Source organism: Oncorhynchus mykiss, chromosome 9, assembly GCF_013265735.2.
Source record: "Oncorhynchus mykiss isolate Arlee chromosome 9, USDA_OmykA_1.1, whole genome shotgun sequence".
NCBI classification, from domain to species: domain Eukaryota; kingdom Metazoa; phylum Chordata; class Actinopteri; order Salmoniformes; family Salmonidae; genus Oncorhynchus; species Oncorhynchus mykiss.
Genome location: NC_048573.1, coordinates 13,103,138 through 13,119,422, shown reverse-complemented (window position 1 = coordinate 13,119,422; position 16,285 = coordinate 13,103,138). Strand labels below are relative to the sequence as shown.

The 16,285-nt window shown below is 44.4% G+C and overlaps 2 protein-coding genes across 3 annotated transcripts in view; both read right to left on the bottom strand.

The window, feature by feature from the left end:
- The window catches only part of nola3 (H/ACA ribonucleoprotein complex subunit 3), a gene marked incomplete at its 5' end in the record, with an annotated part of 28,048 nt that extends 22,547 nt beyond the window's left edge, over window positions 1–5,501 (bottom strand). Inside the window, 1 exon segment of the mRNA NM_001160680.1 lies at window positions 5,490–5,501.
- LOC110531500 (lysophospholipid acyltransferase LPCAT4) lies at window positions 1,059–14,436 on the bottom strand. Of its 2 annotated transcripts, XM_021614710.2 has the most exons (13): window positions 13,817–14,433; window positions 11,493–11,859; window positions 8,746–8,858; window positions 8,215–8,275; window positions 7,846–7,904; window positions 6,849–6,883; window positions 4,825–4,879; window positions 4,628–4,710; window positions 4,323–4,448; window positions 3,856–4,009; window positions 3,596–3,688; window positions 1,751–1,886; window positions 1,060–1,408 (listed from the first exon to the last, which is right to left on the bottom strand). In XM_021614710.2, the coding sequence occupies exons 1-13, from the start codon at window positions 13,904–13,906 to the stop codon at window positions 1,191–1,193; spliced, it is 1,590 nt and encodes a 529-aa protein (XP_021470385.1). In that variant the 5' UTR covers window positions 13,907–14,433; the 3' UTR covers window positions 1,060–1,190. The 2 variants fall into 2 exon arrangements, with proteins under 2 accessions (XP_036845089.1, XP_021470385.1); XM_036989194.1 differs by lacking the exon at window positions 3,596–3,688 and having other exon boundaries at window positions 1,059–1,408; window positions 13,817–14,436.
- Between the last annotated feature and the right edge of the window lie 1,849 nt (window positions 14,437–16,285).

Here is a 16,285-nt window from a genome sequence, read left to right as displayed (position 1 = left end):
GATTTTGCTTTATGTTTTGGATCATTGTCTTGTTGGAAGACAAATCTCCGTCCCAGTCTCAGGTCTTTTGCAGACTCCATCAGGTTTTCTTCCAGAATGGTCCTGTATTTGGCTCCATCCATCTTCCCATCAATTTTAACCATCTTCCCTGTCCCTGCTGAAGAAAAGCAGGCCCAAACCATGATGCTGCCACCACCATGTTTGACAGTGGGGATGGTGTGTTCAGGGTGATGAGCTGTGTTGCTTTTACGCCAAACATAACGTTTTGCATTGTTGCCAAAAAGTTCAATTTTGGTTTCATCTGACCAGAGCACCTTCTTCCACATGTTTGGTGTGTCTCCCAGGTGGCTTGTGGCAAACTTTAAACGACACTTTTTATGGATATCTTTAAGAAATGGCTTTCTTCTTGCCACTCTTCCATAAAGGCCAGATTTGTGCAATATACGACTGATTGTTGTCCTATGGACAGAGTCTCCCACCTCAGCTGTAGATCTCTGCAGTTCATCCAGAGTGATCATGGGCCTCTTGGCTGCATCTATGATCAGTCTTCTCCTTGTATGAGCTGAAAGTTTAGAGGGACGGCCAGGTCTTGGTAGATTTGCAGTGGTCTGATACTCCTTCCATTTCAATATTATCGCTTGCACAGTGCTCCTTGGGATGTTTAAAGCTTGGGAAATCTTTTTGTATCCAAATCCGGCTTTAAACTTCTTCACAACAGCCTCTCGGACCTGCCTGGTGTGTTCCTTGTTCTTCATGACGCTCTCTGCGCTTTTAACGGACCTCTGAGACTATCACAGTGCAGGTGCATTTATACGGAGACTTGATTACACACTGGTGGATTGTATTTATCATCATTAGTCATTTAGGTCAACATTGGATCATTCAGAGATCCTCACTGAACTTCTGGAGAGAGTTTGCTGCACTGAAAGTAAAGGGGCTGAATAATTTTGCACGCCCAATTTTTCAGTTTTTGATTTGTTAAAAAAGTTTGAAATATCCAATAAATGTCGTTCCACTTCATGATTGTGTCCCACTTGTTGTTGATTCTTCACAAAAAAATACAGTTTTATATCTTTAGGTTTGAAGCCTGAAATGTGGCAAAAGGTTGCAAAGTTCAAGGGGGCCGAATACTTTCGCAAGGCACTGTATAACCAACCGGTAGCCATCAGTATGCTTCAGAGTTCCTTCACTCAGTCGTTCTTCTTACTGGGCAGAGGAGAGCCGTTATCAGCCGTTTTGTAAGGCAAGGCCGTTCTGTTGTCGCTAGGCGATCCTGCATTGTTGTTCCCTGCCTTCCCTTTGGTCAGAGGAGAGGATGGTGGTGAGGACACCACCCCCTCAGGTGTGAAGTACTCGCTGATCAGTTTCTGATAGGTGGGGTGGGTGGTCAGCACACTGAACAGGTCTTCTGTAGAGATACAACCACATAGCATTGCAGTTCCAAGGGACAGTGGGACGAACAACAGGACATGGCTTTCACAATTCATCTTTCCTCGATTCCTTGCATCTGCTCTCCTTGCCTCCTTCTCATTGGAGAAAAAGGTCCTTGGAACTTCTCGAATGCTGTTGAGAAGGAGGCGAGGAGATGGGTTGCGAGGGATCGCAGAAAGACGAATTGAGAAACAGCCATAACTAGGGTCCAACAAACAGGCGGAGAAGTTTCTAATACACCACTAATAATCAAGATAAGTTTCAAGTTATTCATGTATTTGAATGCCAACATTGTTAGTGGATGGGTGCCTGGGCTTACGTTCGGTGGGCGCTCCTCTCAAGGACAGTTCAGTGTACAGTTCCTCTGTGTGGTACTGAGGACTCCCCACTAGCGCCCCCATCAGGTCAGACACATCCACTGCAGTCAGACTGCCACTACACTCTCTGTCATACAGCTGCAGACAGTTTACACTGGGTTCAAATATATACATTTATGTAAATATATACCATTTATATACTGTCTATGTAAAATATATTAATGTAGTTTATATAAAATATATTAATTTAGTATATAGGTTAAAGCTTCCTCTTTATACCGTAGTAACCGGACATACCGCCTGGGTGCCAGTCTATTTCTCCTCCCTTGCCAACTCCTTATTGAATTGTCATTGCAAACATGTTGGAGTTGACAAGAGCACTAACCGATCTGGGATCCAGGCTACGTATAGTACATACAGTTAGTTATAGGTTCAAACGTATAACTGCATATCGTACATACCAAGTTTAACATGTATACTCTCCACAAACACCGGGGTTCTAAATCTACTCTCCACAAACACTGGGGTTCTAAATCTACTCTCCACAAACACTGGGGTTCTAAATCTACTCTCCACAAACACTGGGGTTCTAAATCTACTCTCCACAAACACTGGGGTTCTAAATCTACTCTCCACAAACACCGGGGTTCTAAATCTACTAAACACAAACACCGGGGTTCTAAATCTACTAAACACAAACACCGGGGTTCTAAATCTACTAAACACAAACACCGGGGTTCTAAATCTACTAAACACAAACACCGGGGTTCTAAATCTACTAAACACAAACACCGGGGTTCTAAATCTACTAAACACAAACACCGGGGTTCTAAATCTACTAAACACAAACACCGGGGTTCTAAATCTACTAAACACAAACACTGGGGTTCTAAATCTACTAAACACAAACACCGGGGTTCTAAATCTACTAAACACAAACACCGGGGTTCTAAATCTACTCTCCACAAACACTGGGGTTCTAAATCTACTAAACACAAACACTGGGGTTCTAAATCTACTCTCCACAAACACTGGGGTTCTAAATCTACTAAACACAAACACCAGGGTTCTAAATCTACTCTCCACAAACACTGGGGTTCTAAATCTACTCTCCACAAACACTGGGGTTCTAAATCTACTAAACACAAACACCAGGGTTCTAAATCTGGGGTTCTAAATCTACTAAACACAAACACCAGGGTTCTAAATCTACTAAACACAAACACTGGGTTCTAAATCTACTCTACACAAACACTGGGGTTCAAAATCTACTCTACAAACACTGGGGTTCTAAATCTGGGGTTCTAAATCTACTCTACAAACACTGGGGTTCTAAATCTACTAAACACAAACACTGGGGTTCTACATCTACTAAACACAAACACTGGGTTCTAAATCTACTAAACACAAACACTGGGTTCTAAATCTACTAAACACAAACACCAGGGTTCTAAATCTACTAAACACAAACACCAGGGTTCTAAATCTACTAAACACAAACACCAGGGTTCTAAATCTACTAAACACAAACACCAGGGTTCTAAATCTACTAAACACAAACACCAGGGTTCTAAATCTACTCTCCACAAACACCAGGGTTCTAAATCTACTCTCCACAAACACCAGGGTTCTAAATCTACTAAACACAAACACCAGGGTTCTAAATCTACTAAACACAAACACCAGGGTTCTAAATCTACTAAACACAAACACCAGGGTTCTAAATCTACTAAACACAAACACCGGGGTTCTAAATCTACTAAACACAAACACCGGGGTTCTAAATCTACTCTACACAAACACTGGGGTTCTAAATCTACTCTACACACACTTGGAGCAGAACTTACAGTGAATGCAGTGTGAAGGAGGGACTTAAATCCCAGAAGCCCAGAGACTGATGTCACACTTAAATAGATCTGCCTGAGGTCCACCTTGTCATCCTGGAACACACACACGTACTGTTAACACATACAGAGAGTATGCAAAGTACACAACACCAAGGAATACTTATGGAAATCTACTACTTCAGTACTCGACACAGAAGCACACACACACACCACACTTGACGCCGGTTGGTGGTGGCCAGTTTAACCTTGGAGTAGTTTACCTTGGAGTAGAGTCCACAGATCTTAGCAGCAGTCTGTCTGTCTGTCAGTCCCAGGAGTGGTGCCAGCTCATCCACACCAGCCCTCCAACCCTGTTCTGACTGACACCTGTCAATTATCTTACTCAGTGCTGCCTCCACCTCGAACTCTCTGAGACTGAGGATGGAGAGAGAGAGAAAGATGACAGGGGCAAGAGAGAGCGAGAGAGAGAGAGTGATAGATGAGAGGGGCGAGAGAGAGAGAGTGATAGATGAGAGGGGCGAGAGAGAGAGATGAAAGGGGCGAGAGAGAGAGATGAGGGGCAAGAGAGACAGATGAGAGGAGCGAAAAAGAGAGATGAGAGGGGCCCAGCAGCAAAGGGGGGACCAGCTCCATATTAATGCCCATGATATTGGAATGATGAGATGTTTGACGAGCAGGTGTCCACATACTTTTGATCATGTAGTGTACATACACACACGTCTCTTACCCGTCTTTATGCAGCAGAGAGAGAGTTTCTCTGGCAGGTGGTTCTAGGGGGAGGGAGAGCCCACCCAGTTTTCTGGTAGGAACACGCCCTTCCATCACATGGTCTGTCGCCGGGATGCCCAGGGTCCTGATAGACACAAGAGGTTACAGATGTTAGAATCATCTACACACATTCAGAAAATACATGCATCCAAAGCAAACAGATAGCCAAGTATACATTATGCAAATACAGAGGCAAAATTGACCACAACATGCCAAACAGTGGGAAACGTCCACAAACTACACACACACGCTGTGTAGACTCACTTGGCCATGAGTTTCTGGACATTGTCTGCATACAGATTCGGGTCATCCTTCTCCTCCTGGGAGGGGGTGTATACTGGCAGGTACTGTAGCCAATAAGAGAACATACATTTTTTACTGACAGGTATTACAGCCAATGAGAAAACAGGAAATTCTTCTTCGGTGAGTGGTCATTCTGATTATGGACAATATGACCTTACCTCAACAGTAACGTTAGTGTAGAGCTGAGAGCAGGTGTGCCACAATGCCTCAACCCTGGAGGGAAAAACAACCCCACCAATCAGTGAAATATCATATATTGAACACTTGTTTCCAATAATATGTATGTTAAATTGAGATTTGATAATGAAGTTGATAATGAGCTCTGGCGCTCATCGGATGTGGCAGGGCTTGAAAACTATTACGGACGACAAAGGGAAACCCGGACGCGAGCTGCCCTGTGACGAGAGCCTACTAGACGAGCTAAATGCCTTTTATGCTCGCTTCGAGGCACGCAACACTGAAGCATGCATGAGAGCACCAGCTGTTCTGGATGACTGTGTGATAACGCTCTCGGTAGCCGATATGAGCAAGACCCTTAAACAGGTCAACATTCACAAAGCTGCTGGGCCAGACGGATTACCAGGACGTGTACTCAAAGCATGCGCGGACCAACTGGCAAGTGTCTTCATTGACATTTTCAACATCTCCCTGACCGAGTCTGTAATACCAACATGTTTCAAGCAGACCACCATAGTCCCTGTGCCCAAGAATGCGAAGGTAACCTGCCTAAATGACTACCGACCCATAGCACTCACATCTGTAGCCATGAATTGATTTGAAAGGCATGGCTCACATCAACACCATTATTCAAGAAACCCTAGACCCACTCCAATTCACATACAACCCCAACAGATCCACAGATGATGCAATCTCTATTGCACTCCACACTGCCCTTTCCCACCTGGACAAAAGGAACACCTATGTGAGAATGCTATTCATTGACTACAGCTCAGCGTTCAACACCATAGTGCCCACGAAGCTCATCACTAAGCTAATGACCCTGGGATTAAACACACCCCTCTGCACTGGACTTTCTGACGGGCCGCCCTCAGGTGGTAAGGGTAGGCAACAACACGTCTGCCACGCTGATCCTCAACACTGGGACCCCTCAGGGGTGCGTACTTAGTCCTCTCCTGTACTCCATGTTCACCCATGACTGGGTGGCCAAACACGACTCCAACACCATCAGTAAGTTTGCTGACAACACAACAGTGGTAGGGCTGATCACCGACAACGATGATACAGCCTATAGGGAGGTCAGAACTGGCAGTATGGCGCCAGGACAACAACTTCTTCCTCAAAGTGAGCAAGAAAAAGAAGCTGATCGTTGACTACAGGAAAAGATGGGCCGAACAGGACCCCATTAACATCGACGGGGCTGTATTGGAGCGGGTCGAGAGTTTCAAGTTCCTTGGTGTCCACATCACCAACAAACTATCATGGTCCAAACACACCAAGACGGTTATTAAGAGAACATGACAAAACCTTTTCCCCCTCAGGAGACTGAAAAGATTTGGCATGGGTCCCCAGATCCTCAAAAAGTTATACAGCTGCACCATCGAGAGCATCCTGATCAGTTGCACTGCTTGGCATCTGACTGTAAGGCGCTACAGAGGGTAGTGTGTACGGCCCAGTACATCACTGGGGCCAAGCTCCCTGCCATCTAGGACCTATATAATAGGCGGTGTCAGAGGAAAGCCCATAAAATTGTCAGAGACTCCAGTCACCCAAGTCATAGACTGTTTTCTCTGCTACCGCACGGCAAGCGGTACCGGATCGCCAAGTATAGGTCCAAAAGTCTCCTTAAAAGCTTCTACCCCCAAGCCTTAAGACTGCTGAACAGTTAATAATTAACAATTAACACCACCCCTCCCCTCATTTGTTTTGTACACTGCTGCTACTCGCTGTTTATGATCTATGCATAGTCACTTCAGATGACCTCAACGAACCTGTACACTGACTCGGTACCGGTACCTCCTCTATATGGCCTCGTTGTTATTTTATGGTGTTACTTTTTTATTATGTTTTACTTTAGTTCTTGAACGGCACTGTTGGTTATTAAGGGCTTGTAAGTAAACATTTTACGGTAAGGTCAACACTTGTTGTATTCGGCGCATGGGACAAATAAAGATTGATTTGAATGATTATTAGACGTTTTTATTTCATATAGATGGTGTCTTACCAGGTAGTTCCCCTGTGGGTCCAGCGCACAGTATCCTAGAAAGTAAAGCATGTTTTTAAAAAGGCATAGAAATAATAACTCTAGAAGGTGAACTGCCATGTGCAGACAGTATATCACCCATGGGTCTACGTCTGACTGTACAGGCATGCTGTGGGGCCATGAGAGTTCCAACATCCACAAACATTAACTATGATTAGAAACCACATGCTATTTCTTTATACGATAAGGTAGGGTGCTCTCAGTCACAATTCCAATGCGCTCCGGGTTAAAATCCCACAAGCCCAACCTTAGCCATTAGTGGGGGGAAATGCAAAACTGACCCAAGATAAGCATCTAGTGCCAACTTCAAGTTTCAATGTCACATGCACACGTACAGTGCATAGTCTTTCTTTCTTGCTAGCTCTAACCCCAACAATGTAATACTAGAAATAACAACGTAGAACAAAACACAAGATATAAACACAAGTAGCAAGTAAGCATACTATATACAGGGTCAGTTCCAGTACCATATTTACAATGTGCAGGAATACTGGAGAGATGGAGGTAGATATGTATAGGGGTAAGGGTACTATATACAGGGTCAGTTCCAGTACCATATTTACAATGTGCAGGAATACTGGAGAGATGGAGGTAGATATGTATAGGGGTAAGGGTACTATATACAGGGTCAGTTCCAATACCATATTTACAATGTGCAGGAATACTGGAGAGATGGGGGTAGATATGTATAGGGGTAAAGGTACTAGGCAACAGGATATGATAAACAGAGTAGCAGCAGCGCACATGATGATTGTATGTGAGGGGATGTGTGTAGAGTCAGTACAAATGTATGTGCAACTTCACCCTACACCTTCCGCTGCGTCGGTATGTAAACTACCAGTCACAGTGCTGCTTCCTCCTGACAACATGCACCCCTGGAGCCAGCGCTTCCACCCCTCCGTTCTGACACTCAATTTCTCTGCTGTATCCCAATATTGACGCAGTCCAGTCTACTCACCAGTTTGTTGGGGTAGTGCAGCAGGACAGGTTGGACTGGGACTCCAGCTAGGAAGGCACCTAGGAAGGAGACAGAACAGCAAACCAGTCAGCTCACCCCCCTATGTAACACAACATACCATCCATTACTTTAGGTGTAGAAGAAGTGACATTCTTTATGATGTTCTCACCAACCCGGGGTTCAAATACTATTTTAAATTATCTCAACTACTTTATCTGGGCTTGATTGAGCTTGACTGGCACAATGGAACCAGTAGAATAGTCACAAAAGTGCAAACCCCGCCCATCTGGCACCCTAGGCAGGCTAAAGCAAAGGCAAAAAGCATTTGAAAGATTTCAAATATTATCTGAACCCAGGTCTAAATCTCACCAGGTTTGAACTTTATGAGAGTGGTGCCGTTCGTCGTGGTGCCTTCTGGGAACATCAGCATCTGGCCATGAGAGAAAGGGAGACTGTTTGATGAATAGAGACAATGAGAGCGATGGGAATTTAGAAAGCAAGGGAGTTCGTAGAACCAGTTCTATGTTCTCCCATCAGGAAGGTTCATTCGGAGGAGGGACTGATGAATAGAGGTGTGTTAAACCAGTTCTATGAAAGCCGTCCCTTCATCAGTAAAGTTCATTGTTGGCCGCCAGTAACATTATTCGAACATGACATACCAGTATTGCAAGTCAACAAAGTTGTAGTGCTATATGACGCAAGACTGATGCAGTGAGGTTCATGTGTAACTGGTGGGATGTGAACCAGCGTCTTCTGTCTTAACCATTAGACCAAGAGGAAATCATTGTAGTCTGCTAGCAACAATTGGGTTTGCATGTCTCAGGCAGGGCTTCTACGTTACACCAGTTCCCCCATGAGCCTAATTTGACCTTTGACCCCTGCCCTCTGATCCCTGCTTACCTGTGGCCAGTAGCCATTGGAGGTGAGCCTCTCTTTGATCTGAACGACAGCCCGTTTCCTGGATTCTGGATTCTTCCTGTTTACCAACACTGACTGGTTAAACTCCAGGAGGGCTGAGAGAGAGAAAAGACAAACCATACACACGACTGTTATAATGTGACATAGCCAAATTGACATGATAATTATATTCATTAGGACACAAACGCCACTGAAGTGCTACTGAAGAGAGGAGAGGGAGAGACTTAAACTCTATAGGGAGAGAGAACAGGGAAATGTGAGAGAGGGAGGGAGAGACTAGAGAGAACAGACAGGGAAATGAGAGAGAGAGAGAGAGGGAGAGAGAGACTAGATAGAACAGACAGGAAAATGTGAGAGAGAGAGACTAGAGAGAACAGACAGGGAAATGAGAGAGAGAGAGAGACTAGAGAGAACAGACAGGGAAATGTGAGAGAGAGAGAGACTAGAGAGAACAGACAGGGAAATGTGAGAGAGAGAGAGACTAGAGAGAACAGACAGGGAAATGAGAGAGAGAGAGAGGGAGAGAGAGACTAGATAGAACAGACAGGGAAATGTGATAGAGAGAGACTAGAGAGAACAGACAGGGAATTGTGAGAGAGAGAGAGACTAGAGAGAACAGACAGGGAATTGTCAGAGAGAGAGAGACTAGAGAGAACAGACAGGGAATTGTGAGAGAGAGAGAGACTAGAGAGAACAGACAGGGAAATGTGAGAGAGAGAGAGACTAGAGAGAACAGACAGGGAAATGTGAGAGAGAGAGAGACTAGAGAGAACAGACAGGGAAATGAGAGAGAGAGAGAGGGAGAGAGAGACTAGATAGAACAGACAGGGAAATGTGATAGAGAGAGACTAGAGAGAACAGACAGGGAATTGTGAGAGAGAGAGAGACTAGAGAGAACAGACAGGGAAATGAGAGAGAGAGAGAGACTAGAGAGAACAGACAGGGAAATGTGAGAGAGAGAGAGACTAGAGAGAACAGACAGGGAAATGTGAGAGAGAGAGAGACTAGAGAGAACAGACAGGGAAATGAGAGAGAGAGAGAGGGAGAGAGAGACTAGATAGAACAGACAGGGAAATGTGATAGAGAGAGACTAGAGAGAACAGACAGGGAATTGTGAGAGAGAGAGAGACTAGAGAGAACAGACAGGGAATTGTCAGAGAGAGAGAGACTAGAGAGAACAGACAGGGAATTGTGAGAGAGAGAGAGAGACTAGAGAGAACAGACAGGGAAATGTGAGGGAGAGAGGGAGAGAGAGACTAGATAGACAGGGAAATGTGAGAGAGAGAGAGAGACTAGAGAGAACAGACAGGGAATTGTGATAGAGAGAGAGACTAGAGAGAACAGACAGGGAATTGTGAGAGAGAGAAACTAGAGAGAACAGACAGGGAATTGTGAGAGAGAGAAACTAGAGAGAACAGACAGGGAAATGTGTGAGAGAGAGAAACTAGAGAGAACAGACAGGGAAATGTGTGAGAGAGAGAAACTAGAGAGAACAGACAGGGAAATGTGTGAGAGAGAGAGACTAGAGAGAACAGACAGGGAAATGTGTGAGAGAGAGAGACTAGAGAGAACAGACTGGGAAATGTGTGAGAGAGAGAGACTAGAGAGAACAGACAGGGAATTGTGAGCGAGCGAGAGACTAGAGAGAACAGACAGGGAATTGTGAGAGAGAGAGAGACTAGAGAGAACAGACAGGGAATTGTGAGAGAGAGAAACTAGAGAGAACAGACAGGGAATTGTGAGAGAGAGAAACTAGAGAGAACAGACAGGGAAATGTGAGAGAGGGAGGGAGAGACTAGAGAGAACAGACAGGGAATTGTGAGAGAGAGAAACTAGAGAGAACAGACCGGGAAATGTGAGAGAGGGAGGGAGAGACTAGAGAGAACAGACAGGGAATTGTGAGAGAGAGAGAGACTAGAGAGAACAGACAGGGAAATGAGAGAGAGAGAGGGAGAGAGAGACTAGATAGAACAGACAGGGAAATGTGAGAGAGAGAGAGACTAGAGAGAACAGACAGGTAAATGAGAGAGAGAGAGAGAGAGACTAGAGAGAACAGACAGGGGATTATGTGAGAGAGAGAGACTAGAGAGAACAGACAGGGAATTGTGAGAGAGAGAAACTAGAGAGAACAGACAGGGAAATGTGAGAGAGAAACTAGAGAGAACAGACTGGGAAATGTGTGAGAGAGAGAGACTAGAGAGAACAGACAGGGAATTGTGTGAGAGAGAGAGAGAGAGAGAGAGAGAGAGAGACTAGAGAGAACAGACAGGGAAATGTGAGAGGTGGCGATGAAGAGGGAGGAGAGGAGGGGATGGAAAAGGTGAAGGAGAAAGATGGAAGATGGGGAAAGAGTGTAGGACAAAGAGACAAGAGACTAAGAGGGGGAAGGTGTGAAAGAAAATGAGGGAAAATACAACTTTAGCACACATTCAGAAGAGAGTCATGAGAGTTGTGTTCAAATATTCATTAGTTCCTTGTGCTGTTGGACTACTAAATGCAAAGTAGACTGTATCGGTATATGTACTTATCTAGTGCAGTTGGGACAGTGGTCGTTTGTGAGTGAATGTATTAATGTATTAATGATGGACTGACTGGTTTAAATGTGTATGATGTGAAAATGTATGTGATTCTTTTAATGAAGGTGATGCCAAAGAAAAATGTCCATCCTGTCTCTTTAAAAGGGCAACTTTGACCCAGAACCTCTTCCCAGTCTCCCACAAAACACTCACCCCCTATAACGGGAATGCTTTGGTTCTCTGATCTAGACACCACCGTAGGCAGCTGGGTTTCCGTCAGCACCAACATATCCAGGAAGCTACTGTGAGGTGCCACTGCCAACACAGGAGCCTCCTTATGCCCCGCCCTACAACCTTTGACCCGGAACCAGAAGAACCCCAGGAAGAAAAACACTGCCCGGCTAAGGAACCAGATGATGGGGTGTAGTAACCATCTCCTCCACCCAGTCGTTACTGGCCGGGACCGTTCCACCTCTGAGAGGCCAGCCAATCGGAGCCGGGCAATAGGCCACATGATCAGGAAGCAGAGGACAGCCAGAAAAACTCGTATGGGGACGAGGATGGAGCCCAACACCATGCCCTGTGGATGGGAGGGACAGGGATATGATATATGGAGGATATTATGTTGCATAGGGTAGATTGAAGTCGGAAGATGACATACACCTTAGCCAAATACATTTAAACTTTAAACACAATTCCTGACATTTAATCCTAGTAAAAATTCCTTGTTTTAGGTCAGTTAGGATCACCACTTTATTTTAAGAATGTGAAATGTCTGAATAATAGTAGAGAATTATTTATTTCTGCTTTTGTTTCTTTTTCAGTTCCGCCCACACATTTTCTATAGGATTAAGGTCAAGGCTTTGTGATGGCCACTCCAATACCTTGACTTTGTTGTCCTTAAGCCATTTTGCAACAACTTTGGAAGTATGCTTGGGGTCATTGTCCATTAATTTCTTGACTGATGTCTCGAGATGTTGCTTCAATACATCCACATATTTTTCCCGCCTCATGATGCCATCTATTTTGTGAAGTGAACCAGTCCCTCCTGCAGCACCCACACAACATGATGCTGCCACCCCCGTGCTTCACGGTTGGGATGGTGTTCTTCGGCTTGCAAGCCTCCCCCTTTTTCCTCCAAACATAACGATGGTCATTATGGCCATACAGTACTATTTTTGTTTCATCAGACCAGAGGACATTTCTCCAAAAAGTACGATCTTTGTCCCCATGTGCAGTTGCAAACCGTAGTCTGGTTTCGTTTTTGAAACAGTGGCTTCTTCCTTGCTGTGCAGCCTTTCAGGTTATGTCGATATAGGACTCGTTTTACTGTGGATATATATACTTTTGTACCTGTTTCCTCCAGCATCTTCACAAGGTCTTTAGCTGAGGTTCTGGGATTGATTTGCACTTTTCAAACCAAAGTACATTCATCTCTAGGAGTCAAAACACGTCTCCTTCCTGAGAGGTATGACGGCTGCATGATCCCATGGTGTTTATATGTGCGTACTATTGTTTGTAAAGATGAACGTGGTACCTTCAGGCGTTTGGAAATTGCTCCAAAGTATGAACCAGACTTGTGGAGGTCTACAATTTTTTTTCTGAGGTCTTGGCTGATTTCTTTTGATTTTCCCATGATGTCAAGCAAAGAGGCACTGAGTTAGAAGGTAGGTTTTGAAATACATCCACAGGTACACCTCCAATTGACTCAAATGATGTCAATTAGCCTATCAGAAGCTTCTAAAGCCATGACACCATTTTCCGTAATTTCTCAAGCTGTTTTGAAGGCACAGTACATTTAGAGTATGTAAACTTCTGACCCACTGGTATTGTGATACAGTGAATTATAAGTGAAATAATCTGTCTGTTAACAATTGTTGGAAAAATGACTTGTGTTATGCACAAAGTAGATTTGCCTCTATACTCGAGCATTTTGAATTTGAGATCAAATATTTCACAAGTCGACAGTACAGAATGTCACCTTTTATTTGTGGGTATTTTCATACATATCTGTTTTATTTGAAGGTGTATAAGTATTTGGACAAATTCCCTTATAGTGTATTAAAGTAGACAAAAGTTTAGTTTTCGGTCCCATATTCATAGCACACAATGACTACATCAAACTTGTTGACTACCAACTTGTTGGAGGCATTTGCATTTTGTTTTGGTCGTGTTTTCGGATCATGTTGTGCCCATTAGTAACTGAATGGTGAATAATGCAGTGTCATTTTTATTATAAATAAGAATATTATATATTTCTGAACACTTCATTTAATGAACTACATTAAATGTGGACGCTACCATGATTACAGATAATCATTAATCAATCGTGAATAATGATCAGTGTGAAAGTGGTATAAATATAATGTAGCCTGCCGGGCAGCCGCTAGTGGGCGCTATGTTTGGATAGTTGAGATCCATAACGTCCACTGGCGGCTGACCAGGTTAGGCATAATGGTGAGAGGTTAGCATGTTTTGGAGGTATGATCGTTGTGCAGCTCTTACCACATTTCCTCAAGCATAATAAGACAACTCACCCTTATTAACTGCGCCCTGGTCAGTTTCAACGTGTGCACAAATGGGTGTTGGGAAGAATAAGTTGCTTGGTGACTGTTCTGCCTCTCCATGGCGACTAGACAAGCCTTGACAGATCAAACCAGATTTCAAATTAACCCTTTCAGCTTTGTTGAGTGAGGTATTCACTGAATGGTAATACATATGCCGTAGAGTCGAAAGTTAATTCCGCTGCAACTGTTTTGCTTTGCATAAAACCTGATATCTCAAAATGTGTCTAGATACAGAGAGCGAAGGACAGGAGACCGAGTGCGAAAAAGCTGGTTGGATAAAAAATAAATAAAGAGTAGTCCAAAATGAAAACTAGCCAAGTGAAGACGTGAACCCGTACAAAACAAACAAAAAATCCCAAACGTTGATTTATTGTACTACAACACAATGAACGTTATAAGAAAGGTGCGCTAGCGTCCTTGCACATAAAGTAAAAGAATAACAACAACTTGGGTAGTTAGTCCATCCTTTTAACATACCACACCTGTCACGCTCTTCAGAAAGACATGACAAGTGAAAGACTCCGACAATGGGAGGATTCGATTATGCTGAGCCGCGAGACACCGGTCTATGGACTGTGACGTGAACGGGGAAAAGCGGTAAGGGAGGAGTACCCTCTCAAAAAGAACAATAATATGTGCTTCTTGGTCATTTTGTTAACAAGGCAGCATGGTGCATCGTCCAGAAACGTACATATAATTTCCATAAAGTATATTTTTTAATATTCAAACGACTTTTCATTGGTAAGGCAGATATGGCAATCAATTTAGCATATGCTACTCATTACCCCACATGCTTAATTACATCACTTTGGTTTTAAGCCGATGTCGCCGTGGGCTTTGAACGGGCAACCTGGCTCACGCCTAGGAGGCAGCCCGGTTCCAAAACGAATGCGATCAAATTTCACCCGGTGCAAAACACGCTACACCAGGCTCCCGAGACAGATTAATCGAATCCCCTCACTGACATCCAAGCAACCACGGTTGTGGCATCAAGTCGAACCGGTTAAAAGGTCGGTCACAGGTACAACATGTTTAGCCTATTGGCCTACACGCCCAGTCGAGCGACAGTCATCTAATTAGGGTGTTAAAGTTCATTTATTGTGCCAAAAAAACTATTGATCATTTGTTTTACATTTAGCCCATTTAGATAGCTTGCCAGTAAACATGTTTTGAGAAAATAGTCATCCTTGGCTGCATTGCTAAATGAGTATTGTCTGTTCTCATAACCTAATACTGGAGAAATGTGTTCGATTAGAATGTCGGGTAAAGAATGGACCATGGACATCTGTCGCAATCTGTGTAACATCATGCTCCATCATCCAATCTCAGTCAACAACATTTAGGCCTACATAGCAACATGAGATAGGCCATAGAACAAAGAAACAAACAACAAGTAGGTAAATTGTATGGAGGACCTAATCTGCCACAATTAGAAAAAAATGAATGAATAAATAAAATGTACACACAAATAAATAGATAAATACATTAATAAATAAATACATGCACGTATAAATAGATGGATGCTTGAATGCATCCAAATAATTTAGATAGCATTCATGTATTCATCAATTTATTCTACAAGATTCTGGAGCAACCCACAGCTCTACCCACACCAGTGGCAGAACTCGCGTCACCTTGTGTCATAGATCGATGTGGTGGACGGGGCCCTGACACTCTGTAAGATGTTAACAACAGAGGGCTCAAAATCTAAACCAGACCATTTTCGCTGTTCAGCGGCCAGGCCCACAGCTGCAGGAGGGAGGGATTCAGATGTGACAATGTGACAATAGGTCTGGCCTTCGAGGTAGTTCCCATGCTGTCCCTGCTAGGAGTGACAGTATTGTGCTGAACCAGTGGTGTCTCTGCCATCTCAGGGAAATCAGAAGGACCTGGTGGCCCGCTTCCCTGATTCTGACAAGAGTCACTGGAATCAGCGGGAGCGGGGAAAGGTGTATAACCAGGGCATCTAGACCAAGTGACCCGGGGGGGGGGATATCAAGAACCAGAGGGGGCACTGTGTGTTTCTCTCTGAGGCAAACAGATCCATCTCTGCTTCCCCTCACTATTCGGGGATGCGGTCGCCACTTCCCTTTCTGAGGGCCTTCCCTGGACAGCATGTCCGCTGCAGAGTCCCTGGGAGGTGTACAGCTTCGCAGTGAGGCCAGATTCTTCTGTGACCACGGCAGAAGTGTAAGTGCCGTGGAGGCGGATGGAACCCAGACCCCCCACAGCTACCACTGTGGTGCTGTCTGTCTGTACCAGCACAGGTTTGTCTCGCAGTTGTTGTAGAAGAATTGAGCCCAGCTAGTTGGATTGCTCTCAACTCCAGCATGATGATGGGGAGTTTGGACCAGCTGGGGCTCCATGTCCCACTGGTCTCCCTCCTCCTCAATACCTGCTCACCAGCCTGTCAAGGAGGCGTCTGTTTGGACCAGTTCC

Excerpts from the sequence above, each read along its gene's own strand:
- LOC110531500 (XM_021614710.2), bottom strand. The coding sequence starts at position 13,906 with ATGGAGAGGCAGAACAGTCACCAAGCAACTTATTCTTCCCAACACCCA. Across the intron at positions 11,860-13,816 it reads CCAGGGCGCAGTTAATAAGG|GGCATGGTGTTGGGCTCCAT; the intron begins GTGAGTTGTCTT and ends TCCCATCCACAG. Across the intron at positions 4,010-4,322 it reads TCTCTGCTGCATAAAGACGG|TCTCAGAGAGTTCGAGGTGG; the intron begins GTAAGAGACGTG and ends CTCCATCCTCAG.